A 26,284-nucleotide genomic window follows, 5' to 3' on the forward strand; every position below is an offset into this window, starting at 1 on the left:
GCAATATCTGTTCCTTAAATCAGCTCCACATTGTCTGCATCTCCTGCATCCTAATTCCTGCCTAATCGCATTATAATTACCCTTGCCTCATCTTCGAAATGGTCTTTTGATTCTTTGTTAAATAGATAGGTTTCTGATCCTAAAAAAACTCACCTCCACAGAACTGCAAGCCAAAAAAAATTACTTCCACTTTAGAACCCAAGTTCCCAAATATTAATAATACATTCTGAGCCTTCACCCTACCTTGTATTTTAGAAACTGTCATTAAAACACTGACACAGAGCTGTAATCTGAAAACAAGACAGACATTTTCTGTCAGGCAGCATCCAAGGAATAGGAAATTCGACATTTCAGGCATAAGCCCTTCATCAGACATTTTCTGTATGCGACCTTGCATTATGTCAAGCAATTAGACAGCTAACAAGTAGGGGGAAAAATGTTGACTCTTGAGTCAACTTATTCAAACAGGTCCAGGAGAATTCAGTTACTTTGCTTCCTCCATCATCTAGCCATTTTGAGTTCTCTCATGTGCTTTGCAGGCCTATCTGCAGGTCTATTCAATTGGGCCTCTCAGTCAGTATCACTCTGGAGGATGATTGGTCAATTCAAATCTCACAACTCAGGCTTTGCAAAGCTGTGCAGGGAGAAAGGTAAGATAATTTTAGAATAGAACTCACACTAAGGTGCATTGATAAAACAATATTGTGTTTAATTATATTTATTTTTGCACATATTGTCCCAGTATTGAACATAATTACTAAAGCATTGTCTATAAACAATTGTATATTTTGTTACAATTTTTCTATTTATATACATACACATTAGTACATGTATGCTTCACATTAGAGGTTGATATTAGTTTTACCTGTAATTTTGTGTTTGGTCCTTCATGTGTTTACATTTCTCATGTTAAGTCAGTTTCATTTTGTTGCTATTGCAACTTCATAGCCTGTTGTTGGGTCACCCCACTAAGTTCTACTGTAACAGATTCACAGTGTTAAGCCCCCATTCCGCATGGGTATTTTTCTTACTCTTTCATTCAATAGTTCCTGTTGCTACATTAATTCACACAGAATAAAACTGGCTCTGACCATTTGCAATTTGGAACATTACTTTTGAGTACCCACTACATCTCCATCTGCTTTCGATGCGAAAGAAAGGGAAAGTTTCTGATATATTTTGTGAATAGAATTGAAAGAGCTTAAGTTAAGCAAATTCGGCACTGTATACATCCAATTAATGCTTAAAAATGTATTGCTGGAAAAGCGCAGCAGATCAGGCAGCATCAAGGGAACAGGAGAATCAACCTTTTCGGGCATAAGCCCTTACATCCAATTAATGCTAAGGAGCAATCAACAAAGCAAGGCAATGCAAAATTATACAGCCAAAACAACAAATACAAATTGAAGGGAATCATGATCAATCTGCACAGCACTCTGGTCAGGCTACATCGTGAGTGCTGTGCTTAGTTCTAGTTACAGGAAACAAGCAAGTATTAGAGACAATACTGAGAAGAACCACATGTAAGAGGCCAGAGTAATGAAGAAAGATTCCAGAGATTTGAACTTTTCAGCCTTGAAGAAAGACATCTAAGAAGTGATTTTACACATTTAAAATAGTTAATCATACAGGAAATTAAAATCTGCAAGATTACTTTAAAATTAATGACATAAATATGACAAGGAGCCACAAGTTCAAGTCATCAAAAGGCAAATGTAGGCTGATACCCAGAAGTCCTTTGGCATAAGAAAAGTGATCAACACGTGGAATGGACACCTTGACAGAACAATGGAGACAAAAGCCTAGAAATCATTTAAGAAATGATTAGAGGGACACAAGGATACACCTGGATGACTGAGTCAAGTTGGAACAATGGCCCAATTCACTCTTAACTACTTTGTGACCTTATTCAGAATACTGTATTAATTTAGGTCAGTTACATTGGGGCTGTTGCATAAATTGGACTGAATACTAATGTAGGCTAAATCTGCAAATATTAATGTATATTTCCACATAAATTAATATGGAGTGCAAAAATATTTTAATTGGTAAATTCAATCAAATTTGTGAAGTAAATTGATCTTAACTTCATATCTTTGGCATCATTACATCCTTGTCAAAATAAAACTTAAAAAGAAATCAAATCAGAATACACAGTGTGGCAATAAATTATGGAATGGAATATCTCAATTTGTCAAGCTGACATTTTTTGATTTCACAAGGAGTAAAGATTAATTTCCATGTTAAACATTTATAAAATGCCCAAAGTTGCCTTAAGGCCTCAATTCATTTATTTAAAACAACAGTAAATTGGTTAAAAAAAACTATTAATGGTTAGAATATTGCCCTAGTTTTCCAAGCAACTAGAACTTTGCAAAAAAGAACTTTGTAGGAAATGACAGACTTATTTACATATAACCTTATGGTTTGAGGGTAATAGTTCCAGAAACAGCATTTTCAATTGTGCCTTCTCTCAACAGAGACCTATCAGTTACTTTCCTTACTCTGTGATATTCCTCAAGAAAGGTAAGAAAAAATGTTCTTGAACATGATGAAATCCAGTGTTGAAACTCAAGCATTCTGTGCTTTTGGTTGTAATTGGGGTACCCCATGATGGCATACAACATAGTTTCCTGCACTTTGTACATCAAATCTTCCCATAATGCGTTAGGTTTATATTACAATATAATTTTACAGTCACAGGAATAAAATAGAATCTCTTCAATGGCTTTGCTTGCGTCACGGGTTAAAGTGAGTTTGGCAAACCAAACATTTTGTCCGTTCACCTTTTAAGAGTCAGGTGGAGGTCGCAAACCTTTACACTCGCATTCATCTAGAGTCTTCCAGTACTTGTAGTTCTCAGCTAAGTGCTGTATTAATGTAGGGAGGTTTGCAAATGCTGAAAGGAAGACAGTTGAAATTAGATAAAAATGATTTTTAATTTAGTCAAAAGTATTTAATGCAGCACATGCTAAATAATTACCTATGATTAACTTTTCTAATAAATATATAATATAATAACCAAAGAGCGAGTTTTGAGAAGATTTGTATCTCAGATTGAAGTTCTGGATGTAGGTTTGCTCGCTGAGCTGGAAGGTTCATTTCCAGATGTTTCATCACCACACTAGGTAACATCTTCAGTCAGCCTCCAGGCAAAGCACTGTACATGATTCCTGCTTTTTATTTATATGTTTGGGTTATAATATATAAATAAAAAGCAGGAATCATGTACAGTACTTCGCCTGGAGGCCCACTGAAGATGTTACCTAATAGGATGACGAAACATCTGGAAATGAACCTTCCAGCTCAGCGAGCAAACCTACATCCAGTAACCAAAGACCTTTTGAAATAAGCATAGTTAAGATATATTACTCTGAAGTGCTATGTGTACAATAACTTGCATTGTTTTATGACTTATATTTAATTTAGGATTTATACATTTAAATATAACTTCTATTATGCTCATATAAGTCAGAAATCCAATAGCTGCCAACAAGAAGTCTTCTCTCATTCCTGTTCACCAGTCTCTGGCAAACAAATAGGTACATATTCTGCTCTCATATCTCTACCAATGGCAGTGTGCAGTGACAGACTGTGGATGAAAATACTAAAGTTGTATGCATTGAGTTCTTTCCTTTTCAGTATCCGAGGGTATGCTGTAGGGTTATAACTGAATGTTTAAATGTGGAGAAAAGTGAACAGAATCTCCACCACCCATCACTCTCCATGTGAGTCCAAGGCATTGCTGAAAAGTTGTACAGAAAAATAGTAATTACATAATCGGTGGACAACACATTCAGACAAACTCTATAGGTTTACTAAATGATACAGGTGTTGAATTTCCTACAACCTTTGGCTGCTGGATTGCTATAACCTTATTGGAAGTGAGAAGAAAACAAATTACATTTACAAAGTGAGAAAGGGTCTTCCTGCCCACCTTTAACCAGGTTGCAGTGCAGAAATTCCCAGGCAATTTGGACTTTCTCCCTGAGCTAGGTTGAAATATTAATTGTATGTGTGCAACCCAGCGCATAAGAAGGTAGCAATATAATGGCCCTGCGTTTGTTGATATATATTTTTAAAAGGCTGATATGTAGTGTAGAAAATATCAAAATAACTTACCATCCCAAGCATCAAACATGTCTGTTATAAAATAATCGATAAACGATATTTGAGATTTTGGAATACTGCAGGTATTTCGATCAAAGACTGGCATCACAACTGGTAGACCTTGGCATTTTTCCTCATCGGTCTGTTGACAAATACAGGAATTGTTATATCAATAGCAGTTGTTACTGAGTATGGAGGATAATGTGTTAGTGCGTGGGGAATGAAGTCCTTCTTCTGCAAGAAACTAAACTACAGAGTGCTAACAAATATGAGAACTATATGTTTAATTAGGATTTTGGGGGACAAACATCTTGGTGGGGGGGGGGGTACCCCAATGTATATAGAAGGTCACCTCCCTCTCCTCAACACCAAGTATAATGTGCTGCAAATGTGTTGCTGGTCAAAGCACAGCAGGTTAGGCAGCATCTCAGGAATAGAGAATTCGACGTTTTGAGCATAAGCCCTTCATCAGGAATAGGAGAGAGAGAGCCAAGCAGGCTAAGATAAAAGGTAGGGAGGAGGGACTAGGGGGAGGGGCGATGGAGGTGGGATAGGTGGAAGGAGGTCAAGGTGAGGGTGATAGGCCGGAGTGGGGTGGGGGCGGATGTGCCTTCCTCCTTTGGTGTCTCTTCAATAGTTTTTAATACAAACCACCCTATCACTCCCACCTGCCTGCCAGTTGTAAATGTTTTCAAACATGTATTTAGGGCAAGTGCAACTCAAACGCAGACCTTCTGCTACAGAGATAGGGATACCACAACTAAACCACTAGTGCCCTCTTTTCAGGTGTAAATGGTGTGAGCAGGGTCATATTGTTAAGAAGCTCAACTACCTATTTTTTTTAAAAAATGGCGTTTTATTTCAGTGCTCATCCACCTGCCATATTGTGGGAAACTTGTCAGGTGGATGAGAAAGTGTTGGGCTTGCCTTCCATGATATGCTGAAAATGCATCTGATAGGAGGCTGTAAAATCCAGGCCATTAGTACAGGTGGGTAAAACATTTTTTCAGCAAGGATAAACTAAGAACTTGGAATTCTACTTGAAAGCTTAAAACATGAAGAAAACAAAAAGAGATCAACTCCACTCTCTCAGTTTACATTCAACGAGGATCAGTGTGATCCTTTACAACCTTAAATAGTGATGACTAGTAGAATGTTACCTGAGCAAAATATTCTTCTGAAATTCTACCCGCCCATTCTACGCATAACTTTACAGAGCGGCAAGGATTAGCGACATCAGCACATTTAATCAACATGCGTTTGATGAGCAGTCTGTCCTCAATTGAGTTCTTAAAACTGGATGGACGTTCACCATCACTGCTCTCGCTCTGAGATATAAGCAGAAATCAATGAATTTATACATAATTGCTAACCATTTACATCCACTGATGCAATTTAAGTTGTAAGGTTAATTGCAAATTTTCAAACATTCATTTTTTTTTAATATTGCTCTGAACACATGCTGTTTCTGACATTCTGGGGAATGACAAACTCTTCAGCCATATTTTGAGTTGGAGTTTGGCAAAACATCCAGAGAAATGGCATCCCTGGTCATTTTAGACCAACAACACTAACTCTCAGGAAATTCCCCTGATCTCCTGTCAAAGTTGCACCACACGCTAAAATGCATGAGAATTCAGGGCCATTATACGAAAAGTTATTCACCTTACAAATTAAACCCCTCTGAAAATGAAACCGTATTTAGGAACATTGGAACAGGAGTAGGCCATTCAGCCCCTCGAGCCTGTTTCACCATCCAATCAGATCACGGGAGATCTGTGGCCCAATTCCATACTCCATATGGGCCTTTTATACTTTTGCTTAACAAAAATTTATCTATCTCAGATTTAAAATTAATAACTGATCACGCATCTACTGTCATTTACTGAAGAGAGTTCCAAATGTCGACCACCTTTTTTGTGTAAAAGTGCTTTCTAAAGCTTCTTGGTGACATCTGCACTCAAGAAGAATGTGAGTAATTGAGAATTTTCTTGACTCTTGTACCAGTGTTAACACTGAGCACTGCCAATTCATGTGGAAATGGATCAGATCCAAAGTGACATTTGTTCTATACTGCATTGACATCGTACTTTTGTTGCAATATTGGTAGAAGACGCCACCATGTGACATTCCCATTCTCCTTGCCAGCTATTATATCAGATGTTAAATTTAATGCCAAACTAAAGACAATGTTGATGTTTTTAATCAAAACCACTCTACCTATTCTGCCCAAAATTAAGTCCTACTTAGCCACCACTCCTTTCTACATTAGGTTATAATGACCTATATCTCACTGCACTTAAAGCCTTCATGCATGTCTTTAAACTTCAGTTCATCCATCTATAGTTCTGGAATTTTCTCTGTCTCTGTAATCTGTCATCAAACTATTTTTGTCTGTTATTCAGTACATACCCTGCCTTCCTTTAACCAATCATCGTTGGGCTGCAATTCCTCTCCCAAACCTCTCCATTTACAGCTTTTTAAAAAATCCTTATCAAAATCCTTTTTTTTTTGCTGAAGTAAATTTGTTTCTGAGTCAAACGTGTGGTGCTGGAAAAGCACGGCAGGTCACGCAGTATCCGAGGAGCAGATGAGTAGACATTTTGGGCATAAGGAATATGACTTCTGTTCTGGACTACCAAACCTGGGTAGATTACAAGGTAATGTGGTAACCAAGTGCTCTTTGAATCATAGAATCCCTACGGTGTGGAAACAGGCCTTTTGGCCCATTGAGTCCACACCAACCCTCTGAAGAGCATTCCACCCAGACCAACACTACCCTATCCCTGTAACTCTGCATTTCCCATGGCTAATTCACCTAGCCGGCACATCCCTGGACACTACTTCCACTATGGGCAATTTAGCTTGGCCAATCTACCTAACCTGCAAATCTTTGGACTGTGGAAAGAAACTGGAGCCCCTGAAAGAAACCCACACAGACGCAGGGAGAGTACACCGAGGGTGGTGCTGTGAGGCAGCAGTGCTAACCACTGAGCCATCATGCTGCCCCGAGAAAGTGTATACCATTGTATAGGAACACTTGCACAAACACATGGGCCACCAAGTGAGAAGAAAGTGGAACTGAAACTTCTAAATCAGCCCTAATTTGCAGTAGGGAGCCTTTTGTGCACTTGAGTTGAGAAGGAGAAGATGTAGCTAGCTGATGACTCGTCAAATGACTAAGGTTTGGGCATTTCTCAGTGAGCAAAACTATTTTGATTGTCCAGCAGTAACAGAAATGCCTACATTAAAAGGATTTGAAAAGTGGCTTCTAACTCAAACTTGGAAAGAGGTCTCTTAAAGCAGGGATAGTTAACTATCGTTGTTGCCTACGCTAAAATTTACATCACTTTACATAAAGGATGTTGAATCAATGAAGAAGCGAGGCAGGGAATATTTTAAAACTTCAAGAGATTAAAAGATAAGTATTTGGAAAATAGCCCTAGTAAAGGTTTGAGAATGAAAGTGGGATATTAAATCAGAAATCATCAGTTCCAAATCAGTAGATCAAGATAGTCTTTCTCAGTTTTGAACAGTCAAGTATTCCAAAGTGTCAATTGTCACTAGACCACCAGGACTTCTCTCTGAGTCAGCTGTTTTGGGTTGAAGCCTCACTCCCGGCCCTGAGTACAAAGATCAAGGCTGAAGTTCCAGTGCAATACTGAGGGAGTGCTGCATTGTCTGTGATAACCAAGTGATCTTCTGGTGATCCATTTAACTGGATCAATTAACTGTATTCTTGGGAGGATATGGAAGAGGAGAAAGTGAGGACTGCAGATGCTGGAGATCAGAGCTGAAAATGTGTTGCTGGAAAAGTGCAGCAGGTCAGGCAGCATCCAAGGAACAGGAGATTCGATGTTTCTGGCATAAGCCCTTCTTCAGGAAGGTTATTCAGCTCTGGATATGAAAGATCCCATAATACTGTTTTGAACAAGTAGAGTGGACTTGTCTCCTTAGCTGATATTTATCGATCAATCAACATCACAAATACAGATTATCTGTTCATTGTTGCATTGTCTGAAAGGTGGGAGAATAAAACACATGGTACTTCAGATAGTTAAAGCCAGCCATAAGGTTTCTTCCCATTAACAGTTAATTGTAGCAACATTAAGCAAATGCCTTTATATGATGTACTTTAGATCCCCATCACAATTGTATGCTATATGAATTTTACAATAACAATAAATAATCAAAAATTATAAAAACGCCTAGGATTATTTAAATTGTGGCATTTATATCCAGGACAACTTGCATTTCTCATCATAAAATGAAAGGCATAGCAAAACAATTTGTTCAGAAAATACCAGTAAAGCACAATTATGTTATTATAATAATACTGGTAGCCACCATTCATAGGAATGATGATTGAAGATTAGTATTTTCTTGATTCTTTCATGGGTTATCAGGCCATTATCTATGTCCATCCCTTACTGCTTTCAAACTGAATGGTTTGTTAAGAGTCAATGGTATTGCTATGGATTTGGAGCTAATTGTAGGCCTTACCAATAAAGGATGGCTGGTTTACCTGATGGGATTTTACAATAGTTGGTGATAATTTCATGGTTACCATTACTGAGACTAGCTTTTAATTCCAGATTTATTTATTAAAGTTAAATTCCATCAGCTGGGATTCAAACTCACGTCTCCAGAGCACTAAGGTGAGCCTGGGGATTAAGGGTCAAATGACAATAACACTGTGTCACTGTCCCTTGGCAAAATTACAGGATGGATTGATGCAAAGACAACACCACACATTTTATCATCTCGAAGAATAAGGGAAGCAGTTGCAACAACATCTACAGTTCTCTGTCCAAGTAACAAAGCATTCTGAATTGAACATTTATCATTGATCCTGAGTCAAAAACATGGATCTCTTTGCCCCATAGCTATGCAGAACAGCAGGTAAATCAGCCACTGCCTTCTCAACAAATATTCGATTGCACAAAAAATTGGTTGCTTTATCAGTGTCACCCAATCCCAAAACTGAAATATGTCTAAAGTGCTGATAACAGAATCAAGATGCACAGAATAATATAAACCTGGGCATATTTATTAAGCAGTACCTCTAATTAAAAGGCTCAGCTAATGTCATCAACTATGTGCAGGAAGCTTGCACAGTTTATAATCAAAATACCAATGAACCTTGAGATTAAATTGCTGCCTTGAAATCAATTAAGGGTAGCACTTGTGCTATAATAATACATATAAATTTTATGGAGTAGGTTTAGTTTTAGGGCGTGTTGATTGCAGTGAATTCCATGTCACTGATACATGAGGATGCTGCGGCTTAGACCTTACATTTGAGCTGGTTTCCTCAATAGAAGTCATAGGCTTGTTGATGCTGTTCACAAATTTGTTCACATGTTCAAAATGTTTCGTCATCTCTGTAGCCAAAACCATATCAATGATTGCTTGTCGCAATGTCCGAAATTGATTCCTGAAAAAAAATTGGACCCGTGATTACTTCCTGACCTTTTGTTGTTTGTTCAGCAGAATCCTGCAGCACTGTTTTGTTGCTGTTTCAATTTTTTAAAAAATTAAAACATTTTTAACCATCTAGTAACAGTTTAGTATAATGTTTATATTTTTATTATCTAAGACCCCTTTGAGCGTCTGATCGTGATGTTCCAGCCATCGTAAGTGTAGGACTGGCTTGGTGGAGCAGAACATTTTTGCCTCTCCATTATGTTCATCTACTCCTATATTGTTCATGTTATCTGCTCTTTAGATCCCAACTTCAGGAATTCCATTCCTAAATCTTTTTCCCTCTTCTTTTAAGGTGCTCCTTAAAATCTATCTATTTAAGGAAATCTTTACTTACTTGTCCTAAAATCACCTTCTTTGAAAATGATGACAATTTTTGAATGATTATATCCCTGTGATGTGTCATTATTTTACTGCATTAAAAGTATAGTATGTTATATACGTAAACTTTATGAATATTCTTTTGGTTTTGGCAATCCTTAGAAGAGTGAAAGTTCCTACTTTTAACCACCAGAGTTTAGAGACGGTACTATTAATAAACTAAATATTCATATGGTACTGGGGGCATTCAGTGAACTTGATAATCTATTGATCAGCAAATCTCACCTTTCAATGTTTTTGAAGATATTGCACTTGTCATCTCCAGCTGTAAGTTGGAAGGCCAGAGCTGCATGATGACTTTCCAGAACTGCCGTATCGTTATATAGTACAGCTAACTCACTTCCTGCATTACACAGGAAGGAATTGGTGCGCCCTGGATGGTCCACATCATGCACTGCAGCTGCAATGAGTGCTGCAACCTCATCCAGCTCATCCAAACTTCCCTGAAAACATAGCAATATATCATCAAGTTGCTAACTGGTTTTATGCAAAAAAAATTAAAATATTCCTATGTGCGTACAAGGTATCACTTGTGAAAAATGCTGAGGGTATCCATCTTTCATCAAAAGACATTTTTCTTTCATGCTAAGGTCTGGAGATGTACTCTACTAAATTCTGAGTATGCAGAATTTTGTTTCTGAGGATTTAGCAGCTGACTAACTATTTTGTTCTATTCACTGGAGATGGAGTAGTCTTACACGATGCCACTTCTTTTTCAGGTGGAAGGGCCAGTTGCACAAGTAGGAAAGAGACCGTTGTAAATACTCCATGTCATCGATAACATTAATGTGTGCTTGGGCAGACTTTTCAAGTATGAAGCCAAGCTTAGCAAACAGATAAGCTTTCTGCCTTTTTCTTGGTAATGTGAACTTTGGATAATGCTTTGGTTAAGGCATTGGAATTATGATTATTTCCAAAACTGGAATAATAGAGTTACTATGAACTTGAAGATTGCCTATCACAGGAGCACCTGTTGCAAAAAACAAAGATGGCCGAATTTGAGAGTCTATACTTCTATGTCAACATTAGTATAGGTAACACTGGAATACCCATACTGTAGGAAACACTGGAATTCCCACCCATACCATCATGACGTACTTTCACTCTCAGGAAGAGATTTCTCCATCTGCTAAACTTATGACTTTCTCTGTTTCAATGAGCTATACACCTTTGTGTTGTTATTTCGCTTTAATGAGTCATACTTATTCCCTCAAGCTGCACATGGCGATAGGTACCCCCAGAAATTGGGCACTTTCTTTGACCAGGAGGGGCCACATGTCGATTTGGCTGTTGAGGTTTCTTTGCCCATAACCCTTGTACACGAACTGGTTAAACAAGGTAAAACCCTCAATCTGTGGCTGCATTTCTGTTTAACCCTTTCCAGTCGAACACGACGGATTTGATTTTGATGGACAAGGTTGTGTCTTTTTCCAAGGTTAAACAATTGTTCCCTAATTTGTGGAATTGATGTCGTTTCAATTAATTGGTTACAAATTAGCTCCTTGCTCACTGTGACAGATTTATATGCAGAAGCCAATTTCCATAACACTGCCTTACATTGTTTAATGGACTTGCCGTTTCCCTGGTGAAATGTATACCATTCAATTATCACATTATTTTTACCTAGTTGATCTTAACCCTACTGCGAATCCTCTTGCAAGGATGCCTACCTTGAATAAGTTTTCCTCCTCCTCTCTCTACAACAATCTCAGGGAGTCCCTCTCCCATTGCACCCCATGACTTGTCCGACCTGCCTATCTTCTTTTCCACTATCCACACTGCCCTCCCCCCTGACCTATCACCTTCATCCCCTCCCCCACTCACCAAGTGTACTCTATGCTACTTTCTCCTCACCCTCACCCTCCTCTCATTTATCTCTCCACCCTTCAGGCACTCTGCCTGTATTCCTGATGAAGGGCTTTTGCCCGAAACATTGATTTTACTGCTCCTCGGATGCTGCCTGACCTGCTGTGCTTTTCCAGCACCACTCTAATCCAGAATCTGGTTTCCAGCATCTGCAGTCATTGTTTTTACCTAATTATCACAATTTGGCCTGGCATGTTCTTTGAGTGCACTTGCCACCATGTCACATCGCCTTCTGCACACTGTTTGAGCACTTATTAGCTTTCTGCCTTGAGATAATGTCCAAGTATTGGACTCATGTGCTTTACATACACATCCAGAACTGTCCCTCACTGTAGTAATTATATAAGCCTTTGAAACCCAATTCCTCAGAATGAGTGGATCTCCTGGTGAAATGAAGAGTGCTGGAGGTGCTGGATTTAAATATATTCTCCATCTCAGAGCCAATTGAATAACCGAATACTGCAGTCACTACTTCCACAGTGAGAAGTATACTCTCTGAACTCCTGCGCGAAGCCCTATTCCACTTTGGAAACAGGCTGTTCCAAATTCCTTGACAGTGCCAACAGACATTCTTCAGGCCTGCCAATGGACTCAGTGTGCATCCTTACCAGCATTTTCCATTTTGTCATTCTACTGAAGTCCTCATCAGCCTTTTTAAAGCACAATTCTTGTGCGGTCTCACCTTCCTAGTGAACTGCCACACTATCTACCTTTCATTCCTACCCAGCTGCAGCCCACTAAGTCTGATGACTTACCATAAGCAGATCACAACCAGACAGCACCTCCTAAAGCTGCTGCTGTGCAAGTATCCTCATGGTAGTTGTTAGCTATAGGTTAGGTGATGGTGCTCTTCATTAGAGCTATGGAGTAGCTCTCTCCCCCTCTCCTGACACTGGCCAGTTGGCAGTTCTTCAGTTGACTTTTGTCTTTCAAAGTGAACCTATCATCTAGTGTGTAATCTTTTATATAGGGCTTCAGTTATGCTGGTTCTGCTCTGCTCTGCTCCCTATGATTGTGCATGACATGTCCTACAAAATGGGACAAAAGTCAATGATTGTATTTCACTCCGTTTAGGTGTTTGCAGCCGGATAGTTACTGGAGGCTCTGGGAGGTGAATGTGAGGCTTACAATATTGGAAAATGTGGGAGGGTGATGGGAAACAACTGAATATTAAGCCTGAGTTCTGACCAGACTGCTGACAGGTGAGTGAAGGGAAAGTAGTGCAATGCGCAATGTGAGTTGTTGCTGATTGATGAATGTGAGATAGCCTTTGAAGATGTATTCATTGACCTTGACCAACAGGATAATGTCAGAGAAGTTCTTGCTGCCATGTCCTGGAGACGAGACTCCAGTGCTGACCGCCCTTTCCATTTCTCTTTGTCCTTTTGGAAATTTTCAAGAGGGCCTCCTAGCATCCTCCGTGGAAATATGGCATTTCCACTCTTGTAGATCTCTATCACAGCACATCTGTGAAAGTAGGAGTGCTCTCATTTTCCTGCTGCTCCAATTAGCCAGCTCCTCATTGCAGCCAATTTCGGTACTGTCAGTCAGAAACAGCTTCTGTTTCTGGTTGCCAGGTTACCTTTAAGCCGTCAGAATAGTTGACACACGTGCTAGCTATGCAGAGGCCTCAGTGTTCTGCCAGCCCGCAGTCTTGGGTGATACCCAACTGAACATTACCATCAGGCCAATCGGGAGATAGCATGAATTACCCAGCTGCCTTCCCTAAGGGGATTGGGCATGGAAAGATTGCAACCAATAACATGTGTTTAAAAATGAGAGGAAATCAATTTTTAGCTCACCAAGAAAATTAATTCTTGCAGACCAGAAGAACAATGTCTCCAACAAACGAAATAGACAATGCGTCAAAGATGTAATTCTGGTTTACATGCAACAATAAAAGGCCTAAGCCTCAGCTTTGTCCCTGTGTTATAAGGTATTCCTGGCTCCTGTGACTCCTCTCATGCTGTCTATGGTCAGCTAACTGATGCTGTGGCAGTGACTTCTGCACTGGAAGACAAAAATTCTTTTGAATTGGCCCATTATGTTCCAGCCTCCTCCATATCCAATGTCCAGATATCTTACTGTAGCACAAGTTGCAACTTTGGTGAGTTATTATTGACAAAGTCAAAATAATCAGTAATTGCTGTGTTAAATTATGCTATCCAAAGAAATGTAAAATGCAGAAAGAGAGGCAATTTTAAACATTGTGACAGAAAATTGTAGAAATTTAGTTAATTTTAGTTAATTTAGTTGATGTTCTACATTTCCACTGCTGCCCATCATCACCAACTGTCAGACTAATACGTCAATGTATTTAGAGCAATAAGTCTAAGATTTACCTTGACTCGGTCCTTTCGCAGGAAATATGCTGTGGCATGTAATACATCAGCAGCGTGCGTTGAATTGTGGTATGAATTTGATGCATGATAATTGGTCTCTATGAGCTGTAGCCATGATCTTAGAATCTTTTCTGAACAGTTTAAAAATTCACATACTCCAAACTCTGTTAGGATTTTTAAACCAAGATAAAACAACGGCCTGAAACAAATCAGAAAGAATAATGTTTAAAAAGCAGATTAGCAATTACAGTAAGTTCCCAAACAACATTTTTTTCATGGCAGTTTTACACTAACAATGTCTGCTGCAGGCTTCCTTTCTGTGGCTTGCATGTGACTTAACCTTTTCCACCAGTGCTTCCAATCTTACCTTCAGTCCCTGCATCCACCCTAACCTTTCTTCTTGGCCTTACGTCCACCCTTTGTTCCCATCTTCATCAATGCGGTCCATTCTTCTATCCCTCCATTTTCTTAGTTCCTGGCTTCTCCTCTTGTGGCAGATGTTTGTCAGGGCAGTTAATCCTGGGACATCAGCTGCAACCTGCATTGACCAACCTCTTTCTCTCGATGGAGCCTGATCAATCTTGAACTACTGTAGCAGAGGCATGGTAATTCTTTAAGCATTTCATATTTCTTGTGAATTATGATTCCTTTATCCCTGGTGGTTTTTTTTTATTGCAAATTATTCTGCTAGGAATGATTGGTGCTTACTGGACACTTATTGCATGGTGCAGTTTTTCAACTTTTATATATTTTCTTCCTTGTAAGAAATGTTGAAAGGAATCAAACTGTGATTTTAACATTGATTTCTGTGCGAACCTATGATTCTCGAAGAGTCATTTCATTTTATGTTATGATTTTCAGAAACAGAATCACAACTTTAAATGTGAATCTCCTGAACTGAACAGCATCAAAAAAGTCATTTTTCATTGAATACAATTTCTACTTCAACAATGAAAATGAAGCTAATGTAACAGTGTATTTATTGACAAAAAAAGTCTTGTTGAATTACTTCTTTTCACGATGTTTTCATATTAGCTCTGCAAACATTTTTAATTTGTATGCCTGGTGTTTTCTTTTGATATTTGGAACTGTAATCTGACACACTCTCAAATATCATAACTGCCTTGGTTTTTCTTGATGTTTGATGACAAAATTTGCAAGCAAAGTATTAGCAGCTAGCTAAACTGGAAGTTGTCACTTTGTATTTAATTTGTTCATGGGACACGAATGATGCTGGCTAGACCAGTCAATATGGGTCCAACCCACATTGTTGCCTTTGAGAAGGCAGTGGTGAGCCATCTTTTTGAAACACTGCAGTCCATTTGGTGTCAGTACACCCACAATGATGTTGGGGATGGAGTTCCAGGATTTTAATCCAGTAACAGTGAAGGAATGATGATATACTTCCAAGTCAGGATGGTTAGTGGCTTGGAGAGAAACTTGAAGGTGGTGGTCTATCTGCTGTCCTTGTCCCTCTAGATGGAAGAGGTCATGGGTTTGAGAAGTGATGGTTGAGGATCTTTGGTGAACTTCTGCAGTGCACCTTGTACATAATACACACTGCTGCTACTGAGCATTGGTAGTGGAGGGACTGATGTTTCTGGGAGTGCTGCCAGCTGGAGGGAAGGCAAAGGGGACAGGACTGAGGGGAAACGGAGTGGGGAATGCCTCAGTGGGATAGGAGGTTGAGGGGGATGGGATGAGAGAGGAGAGAGGACAGGGAGTGGCAGGGAGGGTGAAGGAATAAGAAGGGAATAGAGGTACTAGGAGGTAAGGGGGGGCAGGGTTTGCCATTGCCAGACACTCTGTATCTGATGCAAAATCAGTGGAGTTGAGAGAGGTGCTGAAAATCTTTCTGCCTTGCCCTCTGCATGACCTCCACTGCCCACATTAGCCAACCACCCAACTACGCAGATCTGAATCTAGGGATTCAGTGAGGATCCTTGGTGAAGTTGCTGCAGGACCATAGGCACTGGTATGATCCTTATGGCATATTAGAGTTGCCAGCCTCTGATCGATTTTTAGGGACAGAATTTCCTCTACTGGAGTCCTGAGTCAGGACTAAGGCCTGACAATGGAGGGGCAACTTCTGTCAGCCATGCGTCCACATTGAGTTTAACAGTCTCCAAAACAGACATTGCAGCAAACCTCAAAGACGGTGTTTCAATGGAGATTCATCTAATAAGGAAAACACTTACTTTCCCTGCCTACCTAAGTCCAGAGAGTAAGGTTCAAATTGGTATAGCTTGTGTTTAGAGACACTCATAAATAAGTGCACAACTTAAACCAGCTACAACAGCTGCACAGACCGGGGGAACATTCCTGCAACTTGGTATGTCATTAGCCTTGGTAGGGGGGTGGGGGTGCTTGATTAAGCATTAAGGGGCACAAGGATCTGTTCAGTTCGACAATAAGATCACCAAGACTACTACAAATTGATGGAGGAGAAAGTGAGGTCTGCAGATGCTGGAGATCAGAGCTGAAAATGTGTTGCTGGAAAAGTGCAGCAGGTCAGGAAGCATCCAAGGAACAGGAGATTCGACATTTCGGGCATAAGCCCTTCTTCAGGATGCTTGGATGCTGCCTGACCTGCCGCGCTTTTCCAGCAACACATTTTCAGCTTCTACATAATGATGACTTGATTCCAAATTTTCATCAGCATCTGTTATATCTTACATGCCAAATAAAAGAGACTGGCTAATGTATCTCCTCGACCCCATATCACAGGAGAATATTTACATGTTGGACTCAAGATTAACTTAAACTACAACTGTAACGTTGTAATTACTTTTTTCATTGTCTGCTTTTGTAGATTTTCCTGATTTTACAACTGGTACCAATAATTATCGTATCTGACCTGAAAATGAACAGATATGTCAAATATCTGGATGCTTTGAATCTTCTGGGATAGTACATTTAGTTGATGTCTAGATTGACCATTTTACACAGGCCCAGATTTTCACCCTGACAGAGATCCTCTCTATCTCGGTGAATTGCTTAAAATCCCTGAGAATTGCCCTCACATGTCTCACCCTCACATGTATAATTTCTCATCTTCATGGAGATGGGGTTGTGGAAGTCCTGAGCTTTGTGCATGCCCAGTTCCCTGAGATATCTGGCCACTAAGATGGTCAGCTACTGCCATTTGAATTGGATTTTGGCATTCCTGTTGTCTGGAACGAAACGTGCACAGAGCAGATCAGGTCAGAGCAGTTGTGTTTCGGTGAATTTCATTTAGATGGTTTGTCAACTTTCGATGAGGTCCCAGGATACGTTAGGTGGCCTCTAGCGGGAGCTAGATGTTCTTATTGGGGAGAGAGTCTGATACCCTTTGACACATGAATGTGCTTAAAATATACATACTGGAACTGAAAAATATGTCAAAGTTATAGAAGAACTATCCAAAACTGTCAATCTAGAGTACAAAGGTTTGCCTTCATAAAGGGTGGCACGGTGGCACAGTGGTTAGCACTGCTGCCTCACAGCGCCAGAGACCTGGGTTCAATTCCTGCCTCAGGTAACTCACTGTCTGGAGTTTGCACATTCTCTGTGTGGGTTTCCTCCCATAGCCCAAAGATGTGTGGGTCAGATGAATTGGCCATGCTAAATTGCCCATAGTATTAGGTGAAGGGGTAAGTGTATGGGTGGGTTGCACTTCGGAGGGTTGGTGTGGACTTGTTGGGCCAAAGGGCCTGTTTCCACACTGTAAGTAATCTAAAAAAAAATTAGCTGAATGAATTTTTATGTACTGATTTTTTTACATCAATGACTTTTGAAAAATAGTGACATAATTAATAGGCATAACCTTACTTTCTGCTGTGGGCCTCCTAGGGTTTACCCATTATATTAAATAGATGAGGTAGGGGAGGTGGGGAAGGGGCAGACAGTGGCAGGGCATGACTTGTCATAAAGTTGCACTAAGTTGTGAGAGAGCTATAAATGTCTCAGGTGATAGATGCACAGATGCAGGTCAGCATGGCCTATATAAAGGGTCAGGGTAGCGGGAGGGTCATAGGTTGGTATAAGGGAAATTACCTGCAATGTGGGAGTGTGTAGAGAGACATGGGTGGCATGGAGACAATGAGGTGGCAGAGGGTTGGCATAGATAGTGTGTGAGGATAATTTATTCTAGAGCAAGTGTGAGCGGTGACTGGCTGGGAGGTAACCTGCCTTAAACTGATTTCTATAATGCCTTTGCACAAAGACTGGCCTTACTCAGAAGCCAGTTTTCACAACCAGCAATCTCTGTCTGGAGTTGCTCTGCCCACCTCTTGAGGAATGCAAATCTGACATTCCAGGACACTCTTCTTCCCCAGGGCCGGGTTTGCAGAGCGAGGAGTGAAAACTGGGCTTGTCGTATCTGGGATGGTCATTTCCAACTTCACAGTCAGTCATTTATATTTTTGCCTTACTTTTCTGCTCTTTATGATGGAAGCAAATTGCATTGGGGTTAAATGAGCAGAAGTTTTGGTTTGTTTCTTACCCTATCCACTCATGTCTAATTTATCTTTAATTTTAGAAACAAAATCTGCATTTATATTGTGTCTTTCATATCTTTAGAAATTTCCAAAGCATCTTACAGTCAATTAGTATTTTTGATGTGTAGTCACTGTTGTAATGCAGTGAAATGGCAGTTGATCTGGGAGCACAGTTTATTCCAAAGTGAATAAGTGTACATGCATAGATGAGTTACCAGCGACACTGCACTTTCCCATAGAAACCCTCTTACTTTTTAGAAGCATATTTTACTTTTTTTTGCAATGATAACTAGAGGAATACAACACACTGAGATCAAGTCCATGCAGATTTTAAATGAAAAGGTAAACCAATTAATTAAATATTTCATTGAACCAAATAGTCTATAATTAAATACAAGCATATTGCTGAAATTAATTTATTGGACTCAGTTTCAGAAAATGAATGACTGAATAAATGAAGGTCAGAAAGAATACCTTGCTATTTCACTTTAATTACTGCCAAATATTCAATGAAAATACCAGACAGTATGAGTGTATTTCATGATCAACTGGTAATACAAAGTAAGCCAAAGAATCTCCTGAATTTAGTCATGGAGCAACACAATTCAATACTGGTACCCACCTTTTGTTAGTTCTAGATTCAAGTTCAAAAATATTAAAGTCCCAGCTTTCTTCATCTTCAAGAAATTCTGCTATGTCTGGTGGAACATCGCTCAGGGCAACTGGCACGGCAATATGGCTGTAATTTTGCTGTAGGTCTGTCAGAGTAAAGAAGAGCAACAACAGAGCACAAACCAATATCAAGTGTATTTATGTGAAGCACATTGCATTCGGAAACAGACATTTTTGTAGCAGTCAAGATTAGCGTGGTACTGGAAAAGCACAGGAGGTCAGGCAGCATCCGAGGAGCAGGAAAATCGACATTTCGGGCAGGAGCCCTTCATCAGAAAAGGGATGCTGCCTGACCTGTTGTGCTTTTCCAGCACCTCTCTAATCTTGACTCTAATCTCCAGCATCTGCGGTCCTCACTTTTGCCATTTTTGTAGCAGTCCCCCATTCTGAACCATCCATTGGAGACAGGGCAGGTTGGACACTTTACTGGATGCTACTTTTGCAACAGGGCACAGGTGCTAACATAATAATAACAATTTATTGGTATCTATTACTAAGCCAGATTTATTCCTTCGAATGAGGACAACCGTCTTCTTCGTTCCTTATCTCAAGCTTTTCAATATCATACATCTCCCTTCTGAGGTCAGACAGGCAGGCTCCATCCAGGGCTCTGGCACTGTCCTTCTGAAACCAGCTAACATGAAGTGTGAGAACATCTTCATTGACACTTGTATTTGGTTTTCACTCACTTCCTATAAACAGCATTAAGTATCTGTCTAGGGAAAATTCCCGAATTAGCTGGAAAGCACAGCTAGCTTTGTCAAACCTCTGTAATAAACATCCTTTCAATTGTTTTCAATAGAAGTTTTAGACCAGTTGTTATTTAGCGGTTGGCACTTACACTGTCTAACACCCCTTGGTCACCTGCAGAGACTTATTATTCTACTCTCCACTCACACCTTTTGTACAATTGAAGAGCACAGCAGTTCAGGCAGCATCCAAGGAGCAGCGAAATCGATGGTTCGGGCAAAAGCCTTTCTCTCTACCCTTGATCTCTCTGCCTATAAATTCTGTATCTGTGTGCTTCTCTCTCACTTCACGTGATGAAGGGGCTACACTCTGAAAGCTTGTGATTTCAAATAAACCTGTTGGACTATAACCTGGTGTTGTGTGATTTCTGTTTGTAGACTAGTGTAAGGAAATACCATTTATTCACACAGAAGTGTAATTTTCAGCTTATATCTGAACCAATTCTTGGGATAGAGTTCAAACCTGGATGAAAATTTTAACATCAGTAAGTTTTTAGAATTATTTCACATCACATGACTGGGTGGGCCAGTCCACCCCTAACTTCCCTTGAGAAGGTTGGGATGAACCATCCTCTTGAACCAGACAGTGTAGGTGCACCCACAGGGCTTTTAGGAAGGGGGTTTCAGGATTTTGTCCTGGTTCTGACTGTCCTTTGATATCTTGGTCACATGGAAAATTTAAAAGTGATCCAGCAGATCACACAGGAGCTTGCAAACTTTCACTTGCAGGTGTTCTAACTCTCCTGCAGAGTCAATCTGCACTTTGACTGATTAGTTTATACTGTTTCCAATCCTGTACTTGTGTGATGTAAAAACGCACTGACCAGATGGTTCTTCTGCTGCTCCTATTCCACTAACACTAGCTACTTCTCCAGAGTGTGGCAGAAACCTCATTTAGGTGGGGTTCTGTCACATTTTATTTGCTGTAACATCAACAGTGGGGTGCTTCCAGTCATTGAATCAATACAAAGCCGACATATGAATAGCACATTCAAGTTATGCGTTCCTGCTTTCAATGCTTACATTGCATAGGCCTAGAAGGTCACATCATTCAAAAAGAAAGCATAGGTATCACCAGGCTGGATGGAGGTTTATAGAATTTTTGACATTTGAAACAAGTTGTAACCTTGAGCATTGCACGCAGAATTATTGCAACAGTCAACAAAGGGCTGGATGGATTCCTTGGTGTAAGATCTTTGTGGTAAATTGGAAATGTACCTCATCTGTTTTTAAAATCCACCTCTCTCAGACACTTATGTGACCGCCTGTCAGAGGAAACACCAAAACAATTCTGAGCATACACAGAGAGAGAAGGTAAGTTGATTTTGAGGTTGCAGTCGGCCATTCCACTGCAGCTACGTCACAATTGAGCCCATTCCTGTCCTCGCCTGCTATTCATTCATGCACCTTTCCAGCAGGACTCACTGAAAATGAATCCTGACCAACTTAAGTCTCCCTGACTTCAGGAACACGGAAGTGAATTGCAACATTTCTATCTTCACCTCAGTCTGATATTTTAAAACCATCATAGGAAAAGCCCTGGCATATTTGCTGGTGCTGTGGCTCAGCTTCAAATTTAAAAGGGCATTTGCCCCAATTTTCTCTTATATCACCACCTGTCAGTGCTACATGTGTCTCAGTGCAGTTTTCGCGATCAAGTTCTCCTGTACCCTGGTAAGGAGACACCAACCCATGGGGGCCTGGTCTTGTTTGAAAACAATTAAGCAAATCAAACCCCAAACAAACAACATGTTATTCAGCTTCAGAAAACAATAAACTAAACCTCATAAACAGATACAGGAAAACTCCTTGGATCTACTCCTACTGCATAACATTCCTTGGAAGGCCGGGTTCCTGCTTCACTTCCTGCTGATGGGACCAGAGCAAGCACTAAGGAATTTTCCAGCCGCAGATATTTGGAGTGCAGGGGCTATTGGCCATCATTTAGTGGATTTTTGGAATCATTTATAAGAGAAGTGATATGGAGAATTCCCAGAATGCCAGCATCCTGCTCATTTATAATCAACAGAAGGACAATCTTCACTGTTTATAGTGGATATGTCAGTCCTCATGTAATAATGAGTTGAAGAAATGTGGCGCTGGGAAAAGCACAGCAGGTCAGGCAGATTCCAAGGAGCAACCAAGTCAATATTTTGGGCAGGATCCTTCTTCAGGACTGCCTGAAACATTGACTCTCTTGCTCCTTGGTTGCTGCCTCAGCTCTGTGCTTTATCAACTCTGACTCACCAGCACCTGCAGTTCTAGCCTTCTCTTCATGTGATAACACCCATTTTGTAAAGGTGCATTATAAAACCATCTAGGAGAAAGTGAGGTCTGCAGATGCTGGAGATCAGAGCTGAAAATGTGTTGCTGGAAAAGTGCAGCATAAAACCATAAAAGGCAAGTTACCAACAATGTTTAAACAAATACAGGGAAGTTCATTTAATAATTAGCACTTCTAACCATTAGAAATTGCACCTTGAATCTCATCACTGAATTAATTGCATTTAATGAGCACTGGACAGCTGATACTTGAATACCTAATATCGTTTGAAGTCACCTGGATTATTTAAATGGGTGAGTACTTAGTAAACTTTTTGTGCGCTGAGTGTAAGTGGTACTTTTTAACTGAAACCTGGTAGCAACTAAGACTGCCTACTTCCACCTTGTAACAAGATGAGACATTGCTCCTGCCTCAGTTCATAGCTGGTAAAACTCTCACACATGCCTTTGTTAACTCTGGATTTACCGTGTACTCACTGACCTAAGTTGGTTTTGTTCAAGCTATGTCTTGATTTTAAATTTTATATAAAATCTAACATCTCCTAATCTGGTTTTGTGTCAATTCCTGCTGTTTAATGTTCCTTTGATGCACCTTAGTCCTCCTTATTTGTCAAGGGCTGTATAAATGAAAGTTATTTCTGTTATGGCAGCTGTGGTTGGCTAGTCCTTTTGCTTGACATATTTAGGTGCAATATTGCCTGTTCAGTTAATAGTACACTGGAATGGAAAAATAAAGGCAACTGCTAGAAATTAACTTAAAAAAATTGCAAATCTTGTCAGTAAAACATCTTTGTAAGGTACCTGGTTCTTCTTCAATCTGTCCATCCAGAGAAGTCCATAGTGGTACCTCTGACTTCTCAGTTTGACGGTAAGCTATTTAATGTAACAAAAACAGGAGAATGTAATCACATGTACAAGTTGATTGCATTATTTACTGTCATTCATTACCCAGCAACAACCATGTACATTGGCTATCATAGCATAAAAACGTCTGGAGAAGACTGATTTGTGGATCCACTGATATGACTGAGATGGGAGTAGTGCACCATCTTTCTCCAGGTGCTTTACGTCAGCTCCTGACCTCATTATGGATTTGGTTCAAAGTGGATTACAATGTTCAATTCCAGAGGTGAGGTGAGAGTGACGCTCTTGACATCAACACCAAATTTGACTGAGTATGGCTTCAGGATCCCCAGCAAAATTGAAATCAATGGGTATCAGGGGGCAAACTCTTCAGTGGTTGGAGTCATACCTGGCACATAGGAAGATGATCGTGGTTGTTGGAGGTCAGTCATCTCAGCTTCCAGGACATCTCTGCAGGAGTTCCTCAGGGTAGTCTCCTAGGCTCAACCATCTTCAGCTGCTTCGTGAGGTCAGAGATGGGATATTTGCACAATGTTCAGCACCATTTGCGACTCCTCAGAAATAAAAATAGACTGTGTTCAAATGCAACAAGATCTGGACGATAGCCAGACTTGGGGTGACAATTGGTAAGTAATATTCGCACCACACAAATTCCAGGCTATGACCATCTCCAATAAGAGTCAATATAACCACTGCAAGTCAAGCTTCTTGAGTGTTGTTGGGACTGCACACATCCAGGCAAATGGGGAGTATTCAATCCATTCCTGACTTGTGTCTTGTAGATGGTGGGCAGGCTTTGAAGAGTCAAGAGGTGAGTTACTTGCCACAGTATTCCTAGTTTCTGACCTGTTCTTGTATCCAACATGCTTATTTGGTGACTGCAGTTGAGTTTCTGGTCATTGATAACTCCCAGGATGTTGAAAGTGGTAACATTATTGAATGACAAAGGGTGATGGTTAGATTTTTCCTTATTAGTGATGAGCATTGCCTGACATTTGTGTGGTGCAAAAGTTACTTGTCACTTGTCAGCCCAAGTCTTGTTAGATATTGTCCAGATCTTGTTGCATTTGAACATGGACTGCTTCAGTATCTGAGGAGTCCAGAGTGGTGCTGAACATTATGTAATCATCAGCAAACATCCCCACTTCTGACCTTATGATAGAAGGAAGGTGCTGAAGATGTTTGGGCTGAGGACTTCCTGCAGAAATGTCTTGGAAGCTGGGATGGCTGACCACCAAGAACCACAACCATCTTCCTACATGTCAGGCATGACTCCAGCCACTGGAAAGTTTGCCCCCTAATACCTATTGATTCCAGTTTTGCTTGATTGTCACCACATCTACAAGCATCCACTCCCTCCACCACTGACACTCAGTAGTAGGCAACATGTATTATCTCCAAGATGTGCTGCAGAAATTCGTCAAAGATCCTTAGAGTGCATCTTTCTAATACATGACCATTTCCATCTAGAAGGACAAGGGCAGTAGATTCAGGGGAATACCACCACCTTCAAGTTCCCCTCCAAGCCACTCACGATTCTGATTTGGAAATATGTCATCATCTCTTCACTGTTGCTAGGTCAAAATTCCCTCCTTAAAGGCATTGTGGGTAAACCTACAACACGTGGACTGCAGCAGTTCAAGAAGGTAATTTATCACCTTCTCAAGGGCAACTAGAGATGGACAATAAATGCTGACCAACCAACAATACCCATATCCCATGAATGAATAAAAATAACCTGGTAGTGTTTGGGTCAGTTAAGGTACAGGAGGGAGTCAGCCTGGCCCCAGAGAGAAGCAGACTTAGGTCTAGTTGCAGGGACCCCACTATGTACCTTCATCCAGCTCGGAAAAGAAAACAAATAATCATTGCTCTCTGTTTCCTATCCCACAGCCAATTTTGTATTTATGTTACCTCAGTCCTTCTTTTTACCTTTAACTATAATTGGCAACTGTTTGAAAGGAGAGACTTGAAATCTGTCAGCCTTTTGATTAGCCCACAGTTCTTGGAGGCAGACATCCATCTTGACACATTTGATCAACTATATTTAAATTAACCTGGAGAATTCGTTCACTCTGATACTCAGCAACTTTTTCAAAGGAATTATCAAAGCAATAACTCTAAGCATACAGTAAATGCATTCAATAGAGTTACATTTTTCTCTTTACTTCATTCAAATACAATAGACAATAGACAATAGGTGCAGGCGTAGGCAATTTGGCCCTTTGAGCCTGCACCACCATTCATTATGATCATGGCTGATCATCCTCAATTAGTATCTGTTCCTGCCTTATCCCCATAACCCTTGATTCCGCTATCTTTAAAAGCTCTATCCAACTCTTTCTTGAAAGTATCCAGAGACTTGGCCTCCACTACCTTCTGGGGCAGAGCATTTCATATATCCACCACTCTCTGGGTGAAGACATTTCTCCTCAACTCTGTTCTAACCGGCCTACCCCTTATTATTAAATAATCACCTGCAACCCAATTTCCTGTACACTTTCTGGAATTCAGTACGTGAGTGTATGTTAAGAATAATGTACAAAATTTGCACCTTCAAAGGCCCTGCATAAATAGCCAAGCAGTTACTAAAACAGTATACGTAGCGCACTGTCATCTGTTCCAGACGTGGAGTGTTCAGTTTCAATGTGAAATGCAGATGGAGCTCTAAGTTTGTATAATTTGCAGATTAGGAACTTCACATCTGAGTAACTAACATGATGGGTCACAACAGATCTCTTGGGGAAGCAAATGAATGGGCTACCAATTGAAAATATATATTTCATAAAAATGTTTTAATATATTACAGTGGTGTCATAAGCATGGTTAGAAAGTTTGGAAGGAAGAAAGTAACCAAAGATAGGTAATCATATTTCTGCAATTGCTGTACCTTCACATTCCAATATTATTGGCAAACCATAAAGAGTAAATGCAAGTCAGACTTACTTTTAGAAAAAATGTATTCATTGCTGGACAATCTTCTTAACCCATCCTGAAACATCAAATGAACTGTCTTACATTCTGTACCAATAAATGATTCTTAAAGCACAGCATC

General features: G+C 40.1%; 1 protein-coding gene across 4 annotated transcripts in view; it reads right to left on the reverse strand.

The window, feature by feature from the left end:
• Positions 1-2,403: 2,403 nt before the first annotated feature.
• Positions 2,404-26,284, reverse strand: part of pde8b (phosphodiesterase 8B) — a 259,858-nt gene continuing 235,977 nt past the window's right edge. For all 4 annotated transcript variants that reach the window (XM_060843664.1, XM_060843655.1, XM_060843637.1 and 1 more), the window contains 8 exons: positions 26,176-26,221; positions 19,284-19,419; positions 14,184-14,382; positions 10,201-10,418; positions 9,409-9,547; positions 5,271-5,438; positions 4,123-4,252; positions 2,404-2,899 (listed from right to left, as the gene is read on the reverse strand). In XM_060843664.1, the coding sequence (XP_060699647.1) occupies positions 2,790-2,899; positions 4,123-4,252; positions 5,271-5,438; positions 9,409-9,547; positions 10,201-10,418; positions 14,184-14,382; positions 19,284-19,419; positions 26,176-26,221 (1,146 nt within the window). In that variant the 3' untranslated portion in view covers positions 2,404-2,789. The remainder of the gene's footprint in view (positions 2,900-4,122; positions 4,253-5,270; positions 5,439-9,408; positions 9,548-10,200; positions 10,419-14,183; positions 14,383-19,283; positions 19,420-26,175; positions 26,222-26,284) is intronic.

This window comes from Hemiscyllium ocellatum, chromosome 2 (assembly GCF_020745735.1).
Source record: "Hemiscyllium ocellatum isolate sHemOce1 chromosome 2, sHemOce1.pat.X.cur, whole genome shotgun sequence".
Classification (NCBI taxonomy): domain Eukaryota; kingdom Metazoa; phylum Chordata; class Chondrichthyes; order Orectolobiformes; family Hemiscylliidae; genus Hemiscyllium; species Hemiscyllium ocellatum.